We start from the raw sequence: 22,234 nt of genomic DNA, 5'->3' as shown, positions 1-22,234 counted from the left end.
ATCAAGGTGGCATTTACAAGATCATGTGTACACCATGCTTCATTTTACAGTCTCCATTTTGGTAGCCATGAGTTGGAAAACCCAGGAGGTGCCCTCTTGTCCCCTGCCCTTCTCCAGAATTCAGCAAATGCTTTTCAGCATGCATTTCAAACAGCCACAGACAGTGGCAATTTCCAGAACAAGGCTTAGTTAAAATAAGTATGTCCTCTCTACCTTTGTGGCCTATGTCCACTTTGCCAGGATGCTGAGTGCAACTGCAGCAACACCTGAATAGTGCAGTGGCCAAAATGCCGAGCTTTGATGTGGGGGGAAGCCCCCGTTCAAATCCCCACTGAGCTACAAAGGCCACCAGATGACCTTTCACTTAATGTGGCTCACGGGGTATTGTGACACTAAAACACTGCTCTGAGTCCCCTGGAGGAAAGACAAGAACCAAATCAAATAAATAGCCACCGCTTAATCTATAGCTCAGCTGCCTGCCCTATGAAGAAGACAATGGAGGATTTGTTGCAAGGCTAAGCCCTTAAAAATATCCAGAGACACAAGTCATTTGGGTTTAGAGAAATGCCAGGATGAAGGGCTGTTGGGTACTTCTAGGTTGGTGCGTAGCCTTATACAGCTTAACAAGAATCCATGTTGGTATTCAATCCCTTATGTGATTAAAACACTCAAATATAATTTAGATTATTCTGGGATTCTGGACCATTCACTACCTCTTTATAAGAGGAGACAATGCAATACATAAATAAATTCGCTGTTAGGTTTCTAAGCCTAGCTATCTATATGAATATACCCAAATTTAATGAGTTTTGAGTGTTTCTATATTTGCAGCCACACCCCTCTGAGAAATTCTGTAGTGCAATGCATCTATTATGACATCGTATTAATGCTGACCTCTAGTGGGCACTTGAATATACAAAAAGAAAGACACATAATGTGCAGCCTGAAAGCAATGAGCTGAGGGTATAGAGTTGCAAAGGCATAACAGTTTCAGAGCAAAGTTAATTTAACACACAGGCTTTCTATATAATCATATAAAATGCTTCAAGGCTTGGCTGGGGCAAATCTAAGATATGGCAATGTCTAAGTGAATAAAACATGCCTTACAGAACGATCTTGCACATGTTTAGGCTCTGCCACTAGCACAGTGATGGAGCACATGCAGACAGTCTCAGGTTTAAGTCCTGACATTTCCTGGTAGGGTTGGGAAAGAGCCTTGAATACCCACTAGTGTAGAGAACTAGGGTGACCCATATTCTTGCTCAGTAGAAGGCAGTCTTCCTATATCTCACTGTGTTTAATGGGCCTTACTCCATAGTGGACATCTTTAGAACACCTCCATAAACTCTTAGGAATCTCCCCCAATGTTGTAAACACTTACAGATCAGCACAGAAGTAGTCAAAAATCGCAGCAAGCACATAGTAACTATGGGCTATTTGGTACATTTGAACCCAAGTTTGACACTGAGTGAACATGCAGTACAACTGCCATGAATCCTGGCTCTCTGTTAAGTTCATTTGAATGATGCTACTGTTTTAAAGCACGTTACAGCCCTACCACATATTACAAAGGCTTTTTTCAGCTGGAACTCACTGGAACTCAGTTCCTGCACCTTTCAAGTGGGCGCCATTGCCATTGAGAGAGAACAAGGGAGGTGTTCATGGTGAGTTCCAGCACTTCTAGAAAAATAGCACTGCGTATTACGCTTTCTAAGCGAGCACTTAAAAACAAAAAGTGTGACACGGCCCCAAGGATGTCACTGCTATGTTAAGATGGTGATGCTATGGTAGTGTTTTGTTTTTGCTTTCTGGGGGCGGAGTGTGTTGCTGGGGTTTGGGGGGAGCTACACATGATTATTGATTCAGGATAGCAGTCTTGCTTTAGTAACCTTGGAAACCACCCTGGAACTCATGCTACGGAGAGAGTGAGCAAACAAATCTTTCACACAAACACATTAGTCATTTTCAACTTGATGGTTTAAATATGTGTTCTAACGCCTATCCGCGCACTCGTCTCAAAATGCATATATGCACTTCCAGCATGCAAATTTAGCAACCTGATATGCACACACGTGTCACTTTCATTTCACCTGTTCGCTACTACTTAGCCTCCAATGTCTCTAGAATGAAAAACGAAACAAACAAAACTGTAAATGGTGAAAGCAGATGCTGCAAACAAGCAACACAAGCAGACACAAAATAATGTGAAATGTTTTCGCTGCTCAATACCGTCAATTAAGGTCTCCTATAGATGAAAGATGTGAGCTACTACCTCCCAACTAAGATATAAAACCACCACTAGTGCCTTCCTTTTTCAAATGATTTGTAAGAAATATGAGATGGGGCGGGCTGGGCTTTATGTGTATTTTAAGGATAGAGGACTTGACAAGTGTCTTTTGAAAATGCCTCAAATGCATTAAGTGACAGGCCATCCTTTCTTCTCCTTCTCTTTCCTTTCTTATTCAAGCTCAAGGTGCTGCACGTGGTTCTCTAATTCCCCATGTGATCCTCACAACACCCCTCAGGAACAGGTGATTGGCTATTCCCTGCTTTATTATTATTATTATTATTATTAAGGAGCGGCTTTCTAGCAGTCATGACAGGCTGAAATATCTTGGGTTGGCTGTGGAAGCTCTCGCACAGCCCCTTTGGACCCTCGCAGGATATGCTCTCAGATTAAGAAGAGGTAGATCAAAGTGAGTGGTTTGCTGTAGCCACCAGAGAGAAATGAGCTCTCACGAGCCAGTCCCTAAAGGTGCCTGGAAGGAAATGCAGAGACAGGAGCTCACCTGCTTCATCTCGCTCTTCAGCCTAGTGATGCCACTTCGTTCCGTTTTTGTTGCTCCCGTATGACCCACTTCATGGATAGATATAGCAGGGCTTGATGTTGAAGAATCGAGAGGACGCACTTAGGGAGAGGGAGGGGAAGGAAGAAGAAAAAAAACATTTTGTGTTACCAAAAAGTGAAACACGAACAAGAGTAATTTTTTTAAATGGCACTTAGAAGAAAAGTGTATTACTGCTCCTTTCGACTCCAAATTCTTTCCCACTGAGAATATGATGGAGGAGATTTTTCATATCGAAGGGGCTTAGATTCATTAAGCTTTCGGAGGCTTCTTCACCTATATAAGGGAAAGCAATAAGGACAATGCAGTTGCTGTTGCAGGAGAGCAAGTTGTCAATAGCACAGATCACTTAATGAACAGCTCCATTATTATTTCTCAGCTTACCAAATTAATGGCAAGCTCTGCCTTCAGCCCATATCACTTAATGAAAGGTAAGTAGCTGGTGTGATCTTTTTCTGGCTTTCTCCCCTCTGACAAGCCCACATAAATTGCATTAGTACAAAAAGGCTTTGTTTTACACCGAAGGGGATAAATAGCACCCTTTCTCCGCTATGTATATCGCTGCAGCATTCTCACTTCTGAGTCACAGGTCTCAAGTTCATATACAGAACCACAGTGAAGATAATCGTCTATCTTAAAATATCTTCTTTCCCAGCTCCTGAAAGTGGGATGGCAGACAATGAGCCCTTGCTGTCAATCGGCTAAATGCAGTTTAACATGATTGTTTTCCTGGGGCTTTTCATACTTAAAGAATAAAAACGCATGGCATCTGGAGCAGACTTTGTTGAGCATGCGGAAGGAATGCAGGAACGAACAGCAAATCCCTGCGGGTGCTTTTTAAGAAAATGATACCTGCCCAATTCACAGACACAAAACAAAGGCAAAGTAACTTGGGCTACAATTCTATGCATAGTTGCCTGGGGAAAACTTCTGAGTAAACATGGATCAGATTGCAACATTTAACTCTAGATTATGCTGCAAATTCATCCTGATTTCTATGAAAACAATCCTACAGATATTCTGCTGGTGGAAGATCTTAAAACTGTAGCAGCTTATTATATATTATTACTATTTTGTACATTTATTAATGAACATGGCATTAATAATACCATCTCTAGCTACTGTGCACTGTCTTCCAGCAGCGCTCTGAATCAAATCTGCTCCAGAGGGTCCCTTAGCCCTCCAGAGCCAATTTTGAAGACGTGTCACTTGCACAGCATTGAATTCCATCCTCCCTCTCTCTACCATCACCTCCGATTCCTTTTCAGAAGCACACACACAAACTCTCTACATACCATATTGGCCTGAATATAAGCCTCACTTTCCCCCCAAATTCCAACCGTGAAAAGTTAAAGTGCGGCTTAAATTCGCAACCTTACAAAAATAGGGTTTTATGATATCGCTGCTGAAACAGACATACAGTAAAACGGAACGGGTGTGAGTGCCTGTGGAATTTTAATATTCAGGTGCGGCTTATATTCGGGCCAATATGGTATCAATCACACCTACAGTCATCCTGCTTTGGATTCATCCACTGTAAGTGGGGCATCACTCATGGACTGTTCTACTATTGGCTTGTGGCAACAAAACTGGTCTCACCTGAACAATTCAAGCTGCGAGCAAGTTCTGTGGCCATCACTTGAATGATGAGTCCAATGCGGAGCCTGAGCATCTCTGCAAATAGACTGGGCTGTGACCGGACATACATAGCCAAGTATACCATGATTTCCTGTTATGGGGGAGGAGGACAGAGGAAGGAAAAAAAGAGCATTGGTTTTAGAGGCCTTCGTCACGTTTATGAAGACTGCAACACGGTGAGAGAAACAAAGCTGTTTCTTCAAGGCTTCCTTTTGCATTACCTGAGTAAGAACCGCAATGCTGATGTCTTGACCACTGGCTTCATATATGAGTTTGCTTAGTTCCTCAGGTGGCAAAGGCCTAAAGAAAATGGACCATTGATTAAAGACTGCGAGGATGCTATATTTGCCACCAACAATCCTCTGTGGTGTTTATGTGTGTATATGTGCCATTCTTCCAGGAAAACTACCCAGTGGGACATGAGAATGTTGTGGTGACTCCACAGTTACATCCACATGGAGAAAAATGGGGATCCTCTTCATGCGGATTATTCCTTGAGCATCTAGTCACAACCTTGCTGCTGATCCCATTCCCCCAGATTGCCTTTACTCTTAGATTCCCACTGCACCATTCTAAAGATTTCTAGCAAACTTGCTAAGGTCCTGCATAACATATTGTTCAGGTCCAGCCTTGCCAAAGAGGACCAATGTCTCTTTTATAATTATTTAACTACATTTCTATTTGTTGTTTCTCAAAATCCTGTACAATTTACAACAACAATAACAAAAAAACACATTAAAAATACCCAGTAAATAAAGGCTGTGTTATTCATTCTAAATATATTATTTCACAATATACAAGAAGACGACAATTAGAGAAGCCACAGAAAGTGTGATAAATAAGGCTATAAAGGTGATGAATGCTTACGCTGTTATTGTTTTTTCACGTGGCTCAGGTGGCAGGCCTACTGTAAGTTGCTTCTGGTGTGACAGGAGGTCTGTGCATGCCTAGCGCAGGATAAAAGGAGAGAAGTGGTGAGAATGATCTCTTAATTATGAAACAACCAGCACTGTCTTATTTTAAATTCAAAGATATTGCAGGAACCCATATATGCAGCAACCAGCACAGTCTTCTTTTAGATGCAGAAACATTGCTCATTTTTTGCCTATTCTGTAGCACTAATTACCGTATTTTTCGCTCTATAACACGCACCTGACCATAACACGCACATCGTTTTTAGAGGAGGAAAACAAGGGGAAAAACATTCTGAATGAAACAGTGGATGTATCATTTTTGGGCTTCATGCTGTGGCCACAGACATGTGATCTGATGGTGAATTTGGGGTGACCCAATGCAAAAATCCTGAGAATTCCTGTGGATCCATGCTTTGTAACCACGTTTTTGCACCATTGCAGCCCCAGGCAACAGTGGGTGCGTGATTTTTTTGGTGCAGGCTGTAGCCATGGACATGCTATGTGATTTGATGGTGAATTTGGGGTGACCCAATGCAAAGATCCTGAGAATCCCTGTGGATCCATGCTTTGTAACCACATTTTTGCACCATTGCAGCCCCAGGCAACAGTGGGTGTGTGATTTTTTTGGTGCAGGCTGTAGCCATGGACATGCTATGTGATCTGATGGTGAATTTGGGGTGACCCAATGCAAAGATCCTGAGGATCCATGTGGATCTATGCTTTGTAACCACATTTTAAGTGGGGAGCGAAGGAAAAATAAAGAAGGGACATGAGAGGGGTGTGCAGAGAAGCAGCTGGCTAAGAATGCAGGAGAGGGATTTAACGGAGGGAGGAAAGAAAGGCAAAAGTTTCCCCCCACCCAAGCCAGCCATATCTCTCTCTCCCTCCCCCTCTCTCTCTCCCTCCCCCCTCTCTCTCTCCCTCCCCCTCCCCCCCTCTCTCCCCCAGCAGCAGCACAGAGAGGAATTCCCCTCTGCTTGCCTGGAGGGGAGGGGCTTTCCCTGCTCTTTGTTCCGTTTGAGCAAACACAGCAACGAAACAGAGGATGGTGGGCAGTAAGACCCTGAGGCAGAATGCAGGAAAGCAGCCACTTCCTCTTTTCAAGTTTCCCTTCTAGGAGACGCGCGATTTGATTTTTGCCTGCTTTTTTGGCTCCAGGGACCACACATTCGCTCTATAACACGCACAGACATTTCCCCTTCCTTTTTAGGAGAAAAAATCTGCGTGTTATAGAGGGAAAAATACGGTAGATAAAGAAGAGGAAGCACCATTTATTGTACCTGTAACAAGGACAGAGAAACTATAGCAAGGTGACTGATCTATCATCCTGCTTGCTGTCAGTCAGGAAAGATGTAGTGCCCACTGAGTTGCTCCCAACTAAGTCACGCACACAATAGGCTAAGTGAAATAAATGTACTTAAGTTAGTAGCCTAGTTCATTGTTTCCAGTGGGTCTACTCTGAGTGTTACTTAGTTGGACACAACCCATCTTTTTTAGAATAAATAAAACCTAGCAACGAGTTGCAAAACATATTGCAGGCACATTCTTCTAGTAGCAAAAGCATATGTATCCTCACACCCAAAGACAAAAAGAAGAGCAAATGGAACAGGTAAGGCCTTGGGTTGATTAACATTTTATGGCCTTTTAAATGTGTTTGTGGGAGGTGGGCTATTTGTTTTTGTTCTATTATGTATTTTGTATTCTCATTTCATGTATTTTTTCTGCCCTGTGATCTTTGGATGAAGGGCAGCATACAAATTTAGTAAACAAATAAATGATATATACTTGCTCCGCACCTCAGCTAGGACTTCCACTCTTTTTTGCAGTATGCCAGAGATGTAGCGGATCAGCCCCCATTCTTGGTTCAGGCCTGCTTTGCTGTAGAGCTCATTGAGAAGACAATGAACTGTGATTCCACACTGGCCATAGAGACATGTTTCCCAGTCAAGGCCTCTTAAAATACAAAACAGAAATGGTTAGATTAGATGTAATTATAAACTAATACATAGCTATTACACACACACACACACACACACAGAGAGAGAGAGAGGGGACATTTTCCTTGCAGAAATAAGGGAAATAGCTGAAAGTGTGTAGAACTTGCAAGAACTCTATATTAGACTGGAGTGCTAAAGTGATGCTTCATCATTTTGCATCTAATGACCCTGGATCCCTCCATGATGGGAAAAAGGTGAAACATAAATGTAAGACATTGTTTAATTGTATTACATTTATGTCTCTCCCTACTTCCTTCATGGAATCCAAGGTGGCATATGCTTGGTTCCCAAGTGATCTCCCACCCAGGCACTGCCAAACTCAGCCCTGCATAGCCTCAGCAACATAGTAGTAGCCTCATGTGCCTTCATAACTTTCTTAAGCAGAAATATATTGCAGTCAAGCAATGTACAGCATATAACTGGAACTCCACAGCAGCAGAATAATAAAAATTGAGAGAATGTGATAACATACAATGATTATTCAGCCAGCTAACAAGCAATGAAGCAAAAATTAAAAATAGATATTATGGCATTATGATTCCCACTTATTTCTACGAAGATGCCCTTCAAGCTTCTGATCAAATTCGAAGCAAGTACAGAAGCCTATACTTTTCCTGACTATGATATTTAAGTCATCCTACAAACATATGCAAGATATGTTAACGAGAGTAATCATCAAGTTCCTTAATTTTTAAAGTACTTTTGTTATGTGTGTGTTTTTTGGTAGCCTGTATTTTTTAGTTTATTGCAAAATAAAATCCCATTGACAGTGATGGTGGGAAGTTCCATCCCGAAGTTCCCCCCATTTACCGCTCAAAATAACTTTGCATGAATGTAGCATCAAGCCCTAAAATAGCCAGATACGAAAACAAGAGGCAGGTGTCCTACTGCATCTTGCACTGTGACATGTGGAATGGTCAGCTCTGCAAACATTAATACAGAAGATATGGCTAGAAACTAGACAGCACTTCAGACAATTTTGTGGGTGTGCTAAAAGGCAACAGAATGGGAAATGAAAACCTTGTAATAAAACATTAGGAATACATAACAGTAATCTGAAGGCTGAAACCCATGTCAGAAGCTGGAACCCTGTGGCACTCCAGATGTTGGAGTCCAACTCCCATAATCCTTGACCGTTGGCCATGCTGGCTGGGACTGACAGATGTTGGAATCATCCATCTGGAGGGCCACTTTCCCCATGCCTGCCGTAAGGGAAGTCACAACTATCAGGGTCATGAACAACAATAATCCCACATAACATTAGTACAGCTGGGTGCTTTTACTTCCTAGAAATGCCACCATTTAAAAATAAACAAAATTTGCTACAAAGATACTAGGAAACTTACTTTATTAGATACAGGATGTACAATATATCTGCCTGGTCATGTAAAGTGGGACATTCCTTTAACTGCTCTACTAATTTCACACAGTCCAAATCACCGTGAGCATCTTTTGGCAATTGAAGAACAGCCTCCGGCTCCTATTAATCAAAGACAAACTTTAAATGACCAAAAGTCAAAAAAGGTCTGAACATGAAAGGTTGCTCTGTAACTCATTAGCTATCATTACTCCCTGGGAAACGTGAGGGGCACATAAATGCAATTACAGTGGTACCTTGGGTTACAGATGCTTCGGGTTACAGACTCTGCTAACCCAGAAATAGTACCTCGGGTTAAGAACTTTGCTTCAGGATGAGAACAGAAATTGTGCGGCGGCGGTACGGAGGCGGCAGCAGGAGGCCCCATTAGCTAAAGTGGTACCCTCAGGTTAAGAACAGTTTCAGGTTAAGAACGGACCTCCAGAATGAATTAAGTTCTTAACCCGAGGTACCACTGTACAGAATTGAGACATAGTGTTTCTGAACACTTTTTACATTTTGTTTAACTAACTTTATTCTAGGTATATGGATGAAAAGGGAGTTGGCTGGAAGTTCTAAAGTGTGTGCTTTAAAATAAAACCACCACTGGGTAACTAAATAAAAAAGAGATTCAAGCAATATTAGTTTTGTCTTTTAAAATAATATTTGCATTTAATACCCATGGGCCTTCAAACAGTAAGCAGGCTGGGCTGTACATTGTAGGGTGACCTCCTTGCTTTGAAGCAGAAGTGAAAATCAAAAGGGGAGGGAGTCTCTTATTCCAAAAATAAAGGGTTGCAATGTGTACTCAAGCCATGTGTCTGCTGTTTTGCACACCCCAAATAAATGAGCTGTGCGCTGAGCAATTCTGCAGGAGCTAGAATGCAGTCCTCCTGGTCTCAGGGAATCCAGCCTGCATTCGTTGCAGTTACAAAGATTCAATTATGTATCATTAGTCCTGGTGTGGTCTGAAAGCAAAGAACTAACAGCTCTTTCGTCACGAAGCAAGGAACAAGCCTTCTGAAGGCTGCCTCTGCTTCTTGAACTGACCATTGAATTAACATCCGAGCAATAGATTACAATGCTGCAATATTTCCACTTACTTCCCACACCATACTAATGTGATTCCACCTTTTTTCAGTCACTCGTGCACTTTTTTAATACTCCTTTTTTGCAGGAACAATTTCAGTTCCATAACTATTGAAAAGCCTTCCAGAAGCTAGTAATAATCTTCCCTATGAAAAAACCTTCTGGTTTGTAGATAGTTATTCTAGTGTATTGGATTTAATCTGCTGATTTCAATGGATTGGAATGGGTTCCCATGTTGCGTGAGCAGAGTTCCAATAACACAATGGGGCTTCCCCTTCCTCTCCTCCCCTGTACCCTCATGCACACCCCACCCCCAAGTCTGCTCTGGAAGAAGAATGAGCAGAGGAAGAAGTCCCATTGTGCATGGACACCAGTGGATGCAACCCAATAACTTTGATTGCTGCCGCCATATTTTAATGTTCTAATGTTTCTAGAACCAATATGTTGCATTATTAAATTAGGCCTTTATTTTGCTGTCAGCCACCTTGCACTCCTTAAGGTGGAGTACAAATGTTTTAAATAATATAAACTGTTTCAATGATGCACAAGTGAAACATGATGTATTTTGTTTTTCAGCTACTTCTATTGATTAAAACGGTAAACAAAGAGGTAGGTCATTATGCTTTCCAAATGTGAACATTGCAATGGCTTACTTCGTCCACCAGTGAATGTGGTGAGTCAACAAGGTTCAGAGATTTCCGGTGGGTGTTCAAAACCTTTGTAGGCAAAGACATCGAAACATCTGTGAAGCAAACAAACCAGGTCATTCTAAGTACACAGAAGTGCTTCGGATACTAAAACATTATATTAAGGACCTAGTCGTGCAGTACAAGAAAATACTGGCACAGAGGAAGATGCTTTGAGGGGGGCAATTCAGAATGTTGATTTATTTCATTAAATTTATACCCTGCCCTTTATCCCAAAAGAGTCCAGGGCAGCAGTGCTTGAGCAGGAAGTAGGGAAAGGGTTAATTACCCTTTCCCCTCCTCTTCTCCAACTCACTTCCTTCCCAAGTAGGAAGAAAAAAATATGTAACATCCAGTTAATCTCTCTGTTTCTCCCACCTGAAATCAGCAATCACTGTAATATGCTAACATGTTTTCATGTCTGGAGAAAGATAGTATCTTAAAATGCAGAAGTTAATGTCAGCATGCTTTGGTTCAACACTGGACAGAATGCTAAGCATTAAGTGTGTATACCCTTTAAAGGCATGTTCACATTGCAGAAAATTACACTTTTTCTCCCTAGTATATCCAACTAATACTCTGTGCAATTTGCAGTTAATTATCAAGTTCTGTCCCAATTTTCACTGTATTTCTAGGTTTTAGCACCTCACAAATGATGTACAGCACCTATTGACCCATGATGTCCCTTGGCAACAGTAATGATGATTTTAACAAATATTTCACGACATATTCCCTCCTTCAGATTTGTAAGTGTGTTTTTTCATCATTTACAATCTGATTATGCACTTATCTCATTTATTCATCAGCTCAGTGGACTAGAGAGTTCTCTGTAGCTTTCAATTTTTATTCCTGACTTCACACATGTGGTCACAATGTGATGCTTATTACTGAGAACTTTTGGCAACAGAAATTGGTTGCAAATTGTCCCATTTGTACATGCCATCATAATGTCCACTTCAACTTTGGAGCTTCAGTGATGACAAGCTAATTGTCCGTTACACAGAAAATGAAACATTATTTCAAAGGAATTGTGCTATAAGGAATATTTATTGGTAACTAAAATTAGCGTGGACTAACCGTTTTAACACTATTCTTAGCTTTAGCATCAATTTAGCATTTACAGGCATTTCTTCTGTGAAAGGTTATAAAACTCAAAATGCTGTAAAAACTTACTGGGAACATCCAGACCCTTCGTCTTGGCCATGATTGACAGTATTTCTCTGGTAGAATGAGCAGCACTAAACACATAGCTTGAACCAGATGTTTTTGATATCGGAGGCAAGTGTGATTTAAGAGCAGTGCTCTGTAACATTGTGTTTATATACTGGTCCAGTTCGTCCTGGGATTCTGTCAAAACAGGTTCAAAAGGAAATCAGTTTGAAAGAGACACTGGAACTTTACTTCCTTCTGACTGACATCACCTTTTGGCATCGGAAAAACAATACAGGTAAAACAATAATAGTAAATAGTCACTAAGTCATTTGTTAAAGAAAAAGATACAATGATTAAATGTTTCAGGCCATGGCAAGGCAATGCAAGGAATTCCCCGTTTGCACAGGGGTTGCATTCTGGATCTTCATGCATGTCGGTGAGCGCATGTAAATCCACTCACCCCCCCCCCCGGGCAGAAAATGGCCCTCCTGTTGGCAGTTGTGCACCAATCTCACACACCATTCACATGCACCCTGCTCATCTGCAGCTGCTACAGATGCTCACAGTATCATCTTCTATTGTTCAGGAAGAGGTTAACTTCCCAGCCCTTCCTCTGTGAAGGAATTAGGGCCAGGACAACGAATCCAACACAAATCCCAGGCTTCTCCTTTTCTCCCTCGGATCTCCATCTCTGCTCAGTCTCATTTCTTCCTCCCTGTGGCCTTCTGCAACTCCTGGTTTCTTCTCTCCCACTTCTATCAGTGTGATTCCTCCATCACTCTGGCCCTACTGTGTTGCTACACCTCTCTCTAATCACACACAGAGGAAGGGGCGGGGGGGGGGGGGTCCTCAGAGACAAGAGAGATCCTACAATGAGACTAGGATGTAAGGAAATAGCAGCATACCATGAGCCTCATCAGAAGGCTGCAAGGTAACAGTTTCCCCCGCAACAGTACAGAACAACATTTATAGCAAATTCAGTAATAAATACAATTCAACAATACATGAATATAGAAGACATGTTCTATATGCAAAACTTATCCCAGGCAGCTTGAAAATATGCAAACATTTAAATAACAGTGTCTGATTATTTTTTTTTAAATGTCCACTGTTAGTTAGATGAAAGATGAACAGTACTGTCCTCAGTCAAGAAAAATGCCACCAAAAACACTCAGCCGGCTTTTGTCAGGCTGTATTTGAAGAGGGTCCTCAAACACAGAGCCCAGAGAACTGGGATAGAGTTCTGTCTGAGACCATGAAGAATGACTCATAGTTACGTTCACCTATCTGCACATTTCATTTAAAACATGCTGTTAGATATCCCCCAAATACAAATTTCAAGAACAGCATGGGCAAAACAACCTCTCCAGAAAGCCAACGATTCCTTTATGATCCGATTTAAAATATATTCCTCTGGCATTGGCTTTGAGATGTGTTTACTTTGGCAAGTGTGTGTATAATTTGAAACATTAAAAAACCAAAACCAGTATTACCTTTGTTGCCGAAGTCTGCATAATCTAGTTCATATCCACTTTCAGGGCTGGAATAACCTTCATTGTCATCATCAAAGAGCTTGCCATCAGAATCAGGGTCCAGAAAGCTGAGGTTTGTATAGAATGAAGTGGTCAGGAAGTCTGAAAACTTGCCCAGCTTCACCCTGAAGAACAAACATCAAAGCAGCCAAAGGAGAAAAGAACATCATTTTATATGAATGCTTATTGCACTAGATATAAACGTTTTCCCACTATAATCAGCATTTGCTATATTTTTGACTATTGTTGGCACTGTGCAGAAGAGGGAAGCACAGCTCTATACAATCATAGCTAAATGGTCTCCATACTGGCAGACACTCTTTCTTTGATTACTAGATGCTATTACTAGATGCTATGGGAAACAACAGGAATAGCCATCAAGACCACACCCTGTTTGAGAGCTACTCCAAGGTATCTAACTGCCCACTTAGAGAACACACTGGGCTAAGCCTGCAATCCGATACAGGCAACCCCCCAATTTACATGGGACTTGCATTCCAGGTCATTGTGCATGTCAGTAGAGTATGCATAAGCCCACCTTTCCCCTGTTGCAACCTCTTCCAGTTCTGAAGAAAGGCCCACGTGTGCACAGTTGTGTGTTCTTTGAATGCATGCAATACAGCGTTTCCCTGTACACGCTTAATTGAGAGCAACTTCCACTGAATAGATGTGCAACCTGCCAAGTTTTTTGTTGTTTTTTTAGTAACTCCCATGCCACAAACTTATGTGCATTTATACAAAATTAAATTCCATTAATGCAATTTGCTCTCTGGTAATGCATGCCTGGGACGTGGGTGGCACTGTGGTCTAAACCACTGAGCCTAGGACTTGCCGATCAGAAGGTCAGCGGTTCAAATCCCCACGACGGGGTGAGCTCTCGTTGCTCAGTCCCTGCTCCTGCCAACCTAGCAGTTCGAAAGCACGTCCAAGTGCAAGTAGATAAATAGGTACTGCTCCGGCGGGAAGGTAAACGGCGTTTCCGTGTGCTGCTCTGGTTTGCCAGAAACAGCTTAGTCATGCTGGCCACATGACCTGGAAGCTGTATGCTGGCTCCCTCGGCCAATAAAGCGAGATGAGCACTGCAACCCCAGAGTCGGTCATGACTGGACCTAATGGTCAGGGGTCCCTTTACCTTTATCGTGCATGCTACTTTTCCTGCTCTCAGAAGAGCATACAAAACAAACATGATTAACACACAACTCTACAATGACAAATGACTCAGGAAGTACGGCAACTACCTCCAGCTCAAAAGAGACTAGTGGGGGCAAACCTATGAAACACTAGACAGAGAACACAATAGTCTGATGACATGTTTTTGTCAAAGCCAGAGAAAGAGGAATATCCTCAGGCGTCAACGGGATTGTGGCACCTACCTGGCCCCTCCAAAGTAGCCATCCCCAAGTTTTCTTACTGTGGCAAGAATTGCTGGATCAATGTCAGACCCATCATTGGCTAAAAAGGAGGAAAACAAAACATGCATCTTGGCAATAGGTTCCTTTATCAACTCATTTTCAAAGTAAGTTAGCATATCCAATGTGGAATACTTTTAAAAAATAAAATAACCGGGGGGGGGGGAATGGGAAAAAAACCTAGCAATTCCTAAAGTGTATTGCTGACTGGTTTGAGTTTCCCTTTCGTAAGATGGGGAGGGGGAGAGATCTCGACTATAGGCATTTTAACTCAGTCCTACTGAGTTCCAATGTGACCATATACTGGCATTCTTTTTTACTATCACTTCACTTATTAAATCTGTTTGGGAACAAAGGAAGCTGACTTATACCAGACCAGTGGACCATCTAGCCAGGCATCATTCTACACAGACAAGCAGTGGGTTTCAGAAAGCCGTATTTTTCCAGACCCACCTGGCAATGTGAGGGTTGAACCTAGAACCTCTTGCATATAAAGGAGATGGTCTCCCATTTTGGTGCTATGCTCACAGAGTACTTGTTCACCACATGAACTGTATATTTTTATCTTCACTCTAATCTGGTGTACCCGTATGAAGAGCAGGGTAAGGATACACAAAGATGTCTCAGTATCTATTTCCATAAGTGGGGAACACGGTTGCTAGGGAACTCCAGCTCAAAGAGACTGCTGCTGTTTGCAGCGTCAAATCTAAGGTCATGGATGAGAGGAAAGCACTTTAGAGAGAAACAAAATAATAATAATAATACTAATTTTGGAACTTAAATACACACTCCACAGCTTCAAATTGCCCCCATGTTTTATTTTTTAAAAAAGCCAGATTAATGTAAAATTTTATCCTGAAAAGTGGTATTGCATATTCAGAAAGTCATTTGTTTCTCTGTTGGGCAGAATCTATTCCTGCCTCTTATTTATCATCCAGTATGGAATGTAAAATAAACAAATAACAAAAAAGCTTCTATTGCAAATGGCATGAACATTCAGAAAAAGCTGGGTCCAACCATAATATGCAAGGTCATATGATAAAGGTCACATGTTACTGACTGAGCATTGTATTGGTTATTGGGAAAGTGAGGGTTGGTCTTCCTGTAATCCTCCAACATGATGTGAGATAAGCCAACTCTGTTCGTAGCATCTCCACAATCATCCGATTGTCTAAAGCCAAATAGAAGTGATGCTGATCTATAAACTGGAAGGAAAAACAAATTGAAGACAAGTGCTTATAGATTTCTTTATCGGCAAAAGCTTTGTTACCATTAGTTCTATGGAAGCTCATCACAACCCAGGGATAAGGGACCCCATGACTTCACCTGCAGCTCTCCCCCGTCCTTGATGGGGAGATGTTCTCCAACTACCTCTGGAAGATCCCCATCCCTGTGTGCTCACTTCTGGCATGTGTAATTAGCAAGACTAGTTTTCTCTTTTTGGAAAGCTGATGAGCTTATCAGTATTCCTATTTTATTTCATTTCCATGTGTAAATGGCTGGAATGAATTTGGTACAAGTTTCATCAGTTCAGCCTACATAACGTCAAGAAGGGATATGTAAATAAGCAAAGTGTTTCACCAGCAATTGGGAAACAGGAAGCTTTCCAAGCTCACCTGTGGGGTAAAAGTAAATATTTGATTTCTTATAACATAGAGCTTAGATGTTCCCAGGACACCAATATGTCGGTAAGGCCTTCCACTCAGCTTCATGCTCTTGTTGCGGCCTGGAAGAACAAAAGAATACAGCTAACATTTACTTCTGCTCTTATACCGTATACAACACAAATTAGTCTTAAACAGTTTGCTGTCGGAAGCAAGATATAAAAATCATGAACATTTTCCTTATATTCCAAAAGGCTTTAAGGCTTGTTCTTTTGCAAAGCAAGTAGTGCACTGCTTCAGCATGAAATTTCGTGGAAAGGCACTGCCTAATTCATGAAATCAGTACAGTGGTACCTCTAGTTACGTACTTAATTCATTCCGGAGGTCCGTTCTTAACCTGAAACTGTTCTTAACTAGAGGCGTGCTTTTGCTAATGGGCCTCTTGCTGCCGCTGCGCCGCCGGCATACAATTTCCGTTCTCATCCTGGGGCAACGTTCTCATCTTGAGGTAACTGTTCCAGGTTAGCGGAGTTTGTAACCTGAGGCGTTTGTAACTCGAGATACCACTGTAGTACCCTTTTGAGCGGAATTAGCAAGTAGGCCAATGTTACTAACATTAGAAAAGCATTGTATCGATCCTACTTTTAAATAAAAATATTGTAACACGAGCCTATATGTAGGCATAGAGAAGAGGTGTATAAAATTTGCAAGCCTCTCCCTGGTTCTTCTAATACCAATCATTTTTCTAACACTTTGCACACACAACACAGTCCCAACTAGAACATTTTTGCCCAATTCCGTTACAATTTCTTGTCAGATCAATGAAAGCAGTGCTCTGCTTATTTCGTGGCCAAAAACATTTTACATAAATAGTGTTTTGATATTTTCTTCTGGCTTTATTTAGATAAGTTTAAGAAGAATGGTTAAAATCTCTATGGCTAGAATTTTCTTGGCCAACACTCAACTGCTTTGTTATCTGTTTATCATTAAATGGTAACAGAAAAGCTTATGAAAGCATATCTACTATAGAAGTCTTTACTGTTGTAAAGATTTGTGTTGGGGTTTTTTTTTAAAAAAAGCAATTGCTATCATCCAGCACACTTGGCTCTGGAGCCAAGTGAGGATTACCAATTAAGATCCACCCTCTATTGCAGTGTTTCCCAACCTTGTGCCTCCAGCTGTTTTTGAACTACAACTCCCATCATCCCTGACTAGCAAGACCAGTGGCAAGGGATGATGGGAATTGTAGTCCAAAAACAGCTGGAGGCACAAGGTTGGGAAACACTGCTCTACTGTGTGGGCAGGTAATCCCTCCCCCTACCTGGCCTGGTTTCCCTGGCAACGCTTCCCCCAGGTGTGATTGGACAACTCACTGGGGTAGGCGGGGACCTCCAGGTATCCCACCTGAGGGAAGGCAAAGCCTATGCTGATGGGGCCACTCCAGATCCAGGGCTGCACGCGTCCACGCAAAGGGCGCCCCCCGTTTTAAGTGGGGAGCGGTCATTGCTATCATCCAGCACACTGGTGTTCAGGCCTGGGCTCAGAACTACAGGGGGAGCTTCCTGTGTGCACAGGAAGGGGCTTGATGAGATTGACAGGGGGTGGGACCACACAGATGTCTCACTGCCAGCGTTTGTGCCCATTTTCCCGGCTCCAACCTGCCTTCCACACAGTGAATGAAAGTCTGAAAGGAGAAGTGGCTGTGCTCATGGAGGCTCCTATGGCATCAGGTTCCCGCAAAATGGAATTGCTTAACTGCGTGAAGGAGCATTTTTTTAATAAAAAAATTACATCAGCTCCCTCTTCAAATCTTGTTCAACATACAGAGGCTGGAGGAAAAGGAGCCAGCATTGGTGGAGAAGCCAGAGGCATGCTTCCATTCCCCTTTAAATCATATGGTGTGCCTTACAAAAGGAAATTCAGGAGGCAATGAAACTGAGTTTCCAACAAAGCATATAAGGGGCACATTATGCGTCACAGAGAATGTGGCGATGGTGCTTTGGTGAGCTACAGAACTTCGGACTGTGCTAACATTTCAGAATTAAAACGGACATATACATATACAGTGGTACCTCAGGTTAAGTACTTAATTTGTTACGGAGGTCCGTTCTTAACCTGAAACTGTTCTTAACCTGAAGCACCACTTTAGCTAATGGAGCCTCCCGCTGCTGCTGCGCCGCCGGAGCACGATTTCTGCTCTCATCCTGAAGCAAAGTTCTTAACCCGAGGTACTATTTCTGGGTTAGCGGAGTCTGTAACCTGAAGCATATGTAACCTGAAGCGTATGTAACCTGAAGCATATGTAACCGGAAGTGTATGTAACCTGAAGCGTATGTAACCCAAGGTACCATTGTACTTCCCCACAATTTCAGTTCAGAATGACATGTGATTTTAAACTTGCATTCCAAACAAGAAAATGACACGTGAATTGAGCAGCAAAGATGGGTAAGCAAATGATAAGGTTTCACAATCCCTTTGTTACATCACCTACCAAGCTTGGCATACAGATTGCTCAGAATCCGTGCTGGCTGAACTCTGGTCGGGCTAATGTCAGCAATGCTCTGAACATGGATTCCATGGTGTCTCAACAGCTTCTTAATTTCATTTGTCTCTGCTATGACATTTACTGCACAAGAGAAAAAAATTATAATAAAGAGCAACACTTCAATATCTGAAGCAAAAAAAAAAAGTCATCTGGAAATACTATACTATAGATACACATATCTTCAGGAAGGATATAAGTGACATTTTTTCCCATTGTACTAACACCTAACTGCCTAAGATAATCACGGAAGAATGAAAGTTGTTATATGGCTATCCCACATGGGTATTTCCTGAGACTTGGGAATATAAAAAAAGACACGTTTGGACATACTGGAGTTTATCTAACACTACAATAATAGAAGCTCAGCTTAGAATGGATGCCAAACTGACCAAGAAAGCTACCATTGAGTCTAAGATGACAGCAACTTACCATATTTTTCTGTGTATTGGATGAGGTTTTTTGACTAAAAAAACATGTCAAAAAACTGGGGTCGTCCAAAACACAGATAGTAGCATGGCAGGGGGGAGAAGTGCCACGCCACCAGCCATTTGGTTGGCAGAAGCGCAACTTCCCCAGATGCCTTGGGAAGCGATCTGGGGGGTGTTTCCTGCCCACAGCTGGGGGGGGGGGATAAGCTGTGAGCCACCAGCCAGGTCTTTGGGGGGGGGAGCACAAATTCACCCGATGCTGCTGCGCATGGGAAGCACTCCTTGGATCGTTTCCCATGCGTGGCGGCATCAGGGGAGGTTGCGCTCCTGCAAACCAGATGGCTAGTGGGAGCGCCACTTCCCCTGATGCCACTGCACGTGGGAAACGATCTAGGGAGTGTTTCCTGCCCGCAGCTGCGTGGGGGGAGAGGCTCAACAACTCTGGGCCATCTCCTCTCATTTTCTTAAAATTTACCGTATTTTTCGCCCCATAGGACGCACCAGCCCATAGGACGCACCTAGTTTTTAGGGGGGGGGAAATAAAGGGGAAAAAAATTATTTCCCCCCCAGGTGCTCTGCGCTAATCCCGAAGCTTGGGGCGTGCGGAGCTCAGCGCCCCCAAGCTTCTGGGTGCCGACAAGATCTCCGCTAGCCTTGGGAAAGCCGTGCAACTTCGAGCGGCTCTCCCACAGCTAGCGGAGCGCTGCGCTAATCCCAAAGCTTGGGGTGTGCGGAGCTCAGCGCGCCCCAAGCTTCTGGGTGCCAGCAAGGTCTCCGTTAGCCGTGGGAGAGCCGCGCCGCTCTCCCATGGCTAGCGGAGCGCTGTGCTAATCCCGAAGTTTGGGCCGTGCGGAGCTCAGCGCGCCCCAAGCTTCTGGGTGCCAGCAAGGTCTCCGCTAGCCATGGGAGAGCCGCGCGGCTCTCCCACGGCTAGCAGAGCGCTGCGCTAATCCCGAAGCTTGGGGCGTGCGGAGCTCAGTGCGCCCCAAGCTTCTGGGTGCAGGCAAGCTCTCTGCTAGCCCTGGGAGAGCTGGGTCTCCCACGGCTAGTGGATAGCTTCCTGAAGCCTGGAGAGCGAGAGGGGTCGGTGCGCACTGACCCCCCTCGCTCTCCAGGCTTCAGCGAAAGCCTGCATTCACCCCATAGGATGCACACACATTTCTCCTTCATTTTTGGAGGGGGAAAAGTGCGTCCTATAGGGCGAAAAATACGGTAGTCCCCCAAAGTGGGGAGGAGTCTTATACAAGAGGGCGTCTTATAGACAGAAAAGTACGGTAGTTAACAAGCAGAATCAATGAAGGTTTCCTTCAGAAAATGGAAGACTTGCCCAAGTGAAAAGAACAAAAAGGGAAATAAACTTGGAAACTAAAATGCAAGGGGACAAGAAATAACTGAAAAGAAAGTAAAGAAGTTCAGAAGCATATCACTAAAAGAAACAACAATAATAATGATAGCGACAATAATACCATTTGACTACTTCAGAAGCAGAGAACCAGTTAGGGAAGTGGTTGGAGCATTAGACAACAGGAAAGTTAAAAGGTGTGCCAAGGAGATTGCAGAGATGAATTCCCTGCAGCTTTTAGTTTTATTATTTTTATTAGTTATTAAGAATTTTTACTGCCCTTCATCCAAGGACCACAGGGTGGCTTACAATATAAAACACAAAAAATACACATCATAGTAACAAACAGAGAGAGAGAGAGAGAGAGAGAGAGAGAGAGGTGGAATCTACACGCATGTAAAAAAACATTCTGAAAATGCTTTTTTAAAAGCATTTTTTTTAAAAGCTTTTTTAAAAAGCATTTTTAAAAATACATTTAATTTTCCATAAGGCTCACCATTGCCATCTAGTGTCACATTGTATATTGCACTTAAAACATTTCATTTGCAGTCAAGTTTAAAAGGCCATAGATTGCTTAATTAAGCCAAAGGTCTGTTTCCACTGCAAAAGACACAGGGCAGGTAGCCATGTCTGAACTGACATTCTGAAGAAGGGAACCTAAAGAAGTAACAGGTAGGTAGCCGTGTTCGTCTGCCATAGTCAAAACAAAATAAAAGAAAAAAAATTCCTTCCAGTAGCACCTTAAAGACCAACTAAGTTAGTTCTAGGTATGAGCTTTCGTGTGCATGCACACTTCTTCAGATACGTGTATCTGAAGAAGTGTGCATGCACACGAAAGCTCATACCTAGAACTAACTTAGTTGGTCTTTAAGGTGCTACTGGAAGGAATTTTTTTTCTTTTATTTTGTTTTGACTAAAGAAGTAAGGCACACAACGAAGATGGCTTCCTGACAAATTAAAGAAATCAAGAAATTGCTGCGCTTCGATAGTACCCTCCTGATAGCTCTTGATGCAACTTAAATGTGAAACTGCTGACCTTCCAACAAAAACAGGTAACTGCATAACATCAGCCTGAGAAAGTATCCACACAACAGCATATGCTTTGCACAGCGCTAGCTGCAACACTCAGCAATTCCACTACTGCTTACCAGCACTGAAAAGTAAGGACAGCAATTTCCCCCATGCAGTGACCTCCAGTAGTTTTTCCTAGCAAACTTTCTCACTGTATTAGAACACTGACGAGTGTGAAATCTGCATGATGGAGAGGTCGGCACATCATTTTTATTTCCTTTTTCCTTTAATTTGTGCTGGGGTTAAGTAAAAAATTGTGTAACAATAACCACCAACCTTGAACAACAACATCGGGCTTAAAAGCGGTTGAAAACCTTCTGTTTAATGGATCGATTTCACCAGTAGCCAGAAATCCCTGCAAAGGTGAGGAAAATAATAACATATTTAAGCGAGCGCATTCCTGGACAATGGCACAGAAGAGGGAAGCTTCATGATAGTGCAAAACCATTGAGGTCTTGGACAGCCTTGTGCGCCAAGATGTTGTTGGACCACACATCCCTCACAATTGGTTGCACCAGTTAGGGCTGGTGGGAGTTGGCATCCAACAACAGCTGGAGTCCCAAAGTTAAGAAGAAGGCTGGTCTAAGTGGGCAGAGTTGGCTCCGATAATTTTCCAGTTTGAAT

The 22,234-nt window shown here is 42.6% G+C and overlaps 1 protein-coding gene across 3 annotated transcripts in view; it reads right to left on the bottom strand.

Annotated features, from left to right (window-relative positions):
* Window positions 1-22,234, bottom strand: part of PHKA2 (phosphorylase kinase regulatory subunit alpha 2) — a 54,701-nt gene that overhangs the window by 12,350 nt on the left and 20,117 nt on the right. For 2 of the 3 annotated variants that reach the window (XM_079972469.1, XM_079972468.1), the window contains exons 14-28: window positions 21,887-21,965; window positions 18,716-18,850; window positions 16,237-16,346; window positions 15,681-15,825; window positions 14,585-14,663; window positions 13,173-13,336; window positions 11,701-11,874; window positions 10,495-10,583; window positions 8,742-8,875; window positions 7,195-7,351; window positions 5,352-5,431; window positions 4,706-4,784; window positions 4,446-4,575; window positions 3,021-3,122; window positions 2,790-2,908 (exon numbers count right to left, since the gene is read on the bottom strand). In XM_079972469.1, the coding sequence (XP_079828595.1) occupies window positions 2,790-2,908; window positions 3,021-3,122; window positions 4,446-4,575; window positions 4,706-4,784; window positions 5,352-5,431; window positions 7,195-7,351; window positions 8,742-8,875; window positions 10,495-10,583; window positions 11,701-11,874; window positions 13,173-13,336; window positions 14,585-14,663; window positions 15,681-15,825; window positions 16,237-16,346; window positions 18,716-18,850; window positions 21,887-21,965 (1,776 nt within the window). Of the gene's footprint in view, window positions 1-2,090; window positions 2,121-2,789; window positions 2,909-3,020; window positions 3,123-4,445; window positions 4,576-4,705; window positions 4,785-5,351; window positions 5,432-7,194; window positions 7,352-8,741; window positions 8,876-10,494; window positions 10,584-11,700; window positions 11,875-13,172; window positions 13,337-14,584; window positions 14,664-15,680; window positions 15,826-16,236; window positions 16,347-18,715; window positions 18,851-21,886; window positions 21,966-22,234 lie in introns of all 3 variants that reach the window. The other variant, XM_079972467.1, reaches the window with a different exon arrangement.

Source organism: Podarcis cretensis, assembly GCF_951804945.1.
Source record: "Podarcis cretensis genome assembly, chromosome: 4".
Classification (NCBI taxonomy): domain Eukaryota; kingdom Metazoa; phylum Chordata; class Lepidosauria; order Squamata; family Lacertidae; genus Podarcis; species Podarcis cretensis.
Note: the sequence above shows the minus strand (reverse complement) of the source record. Positions and strands in the feature narration are given on the sequence as shown.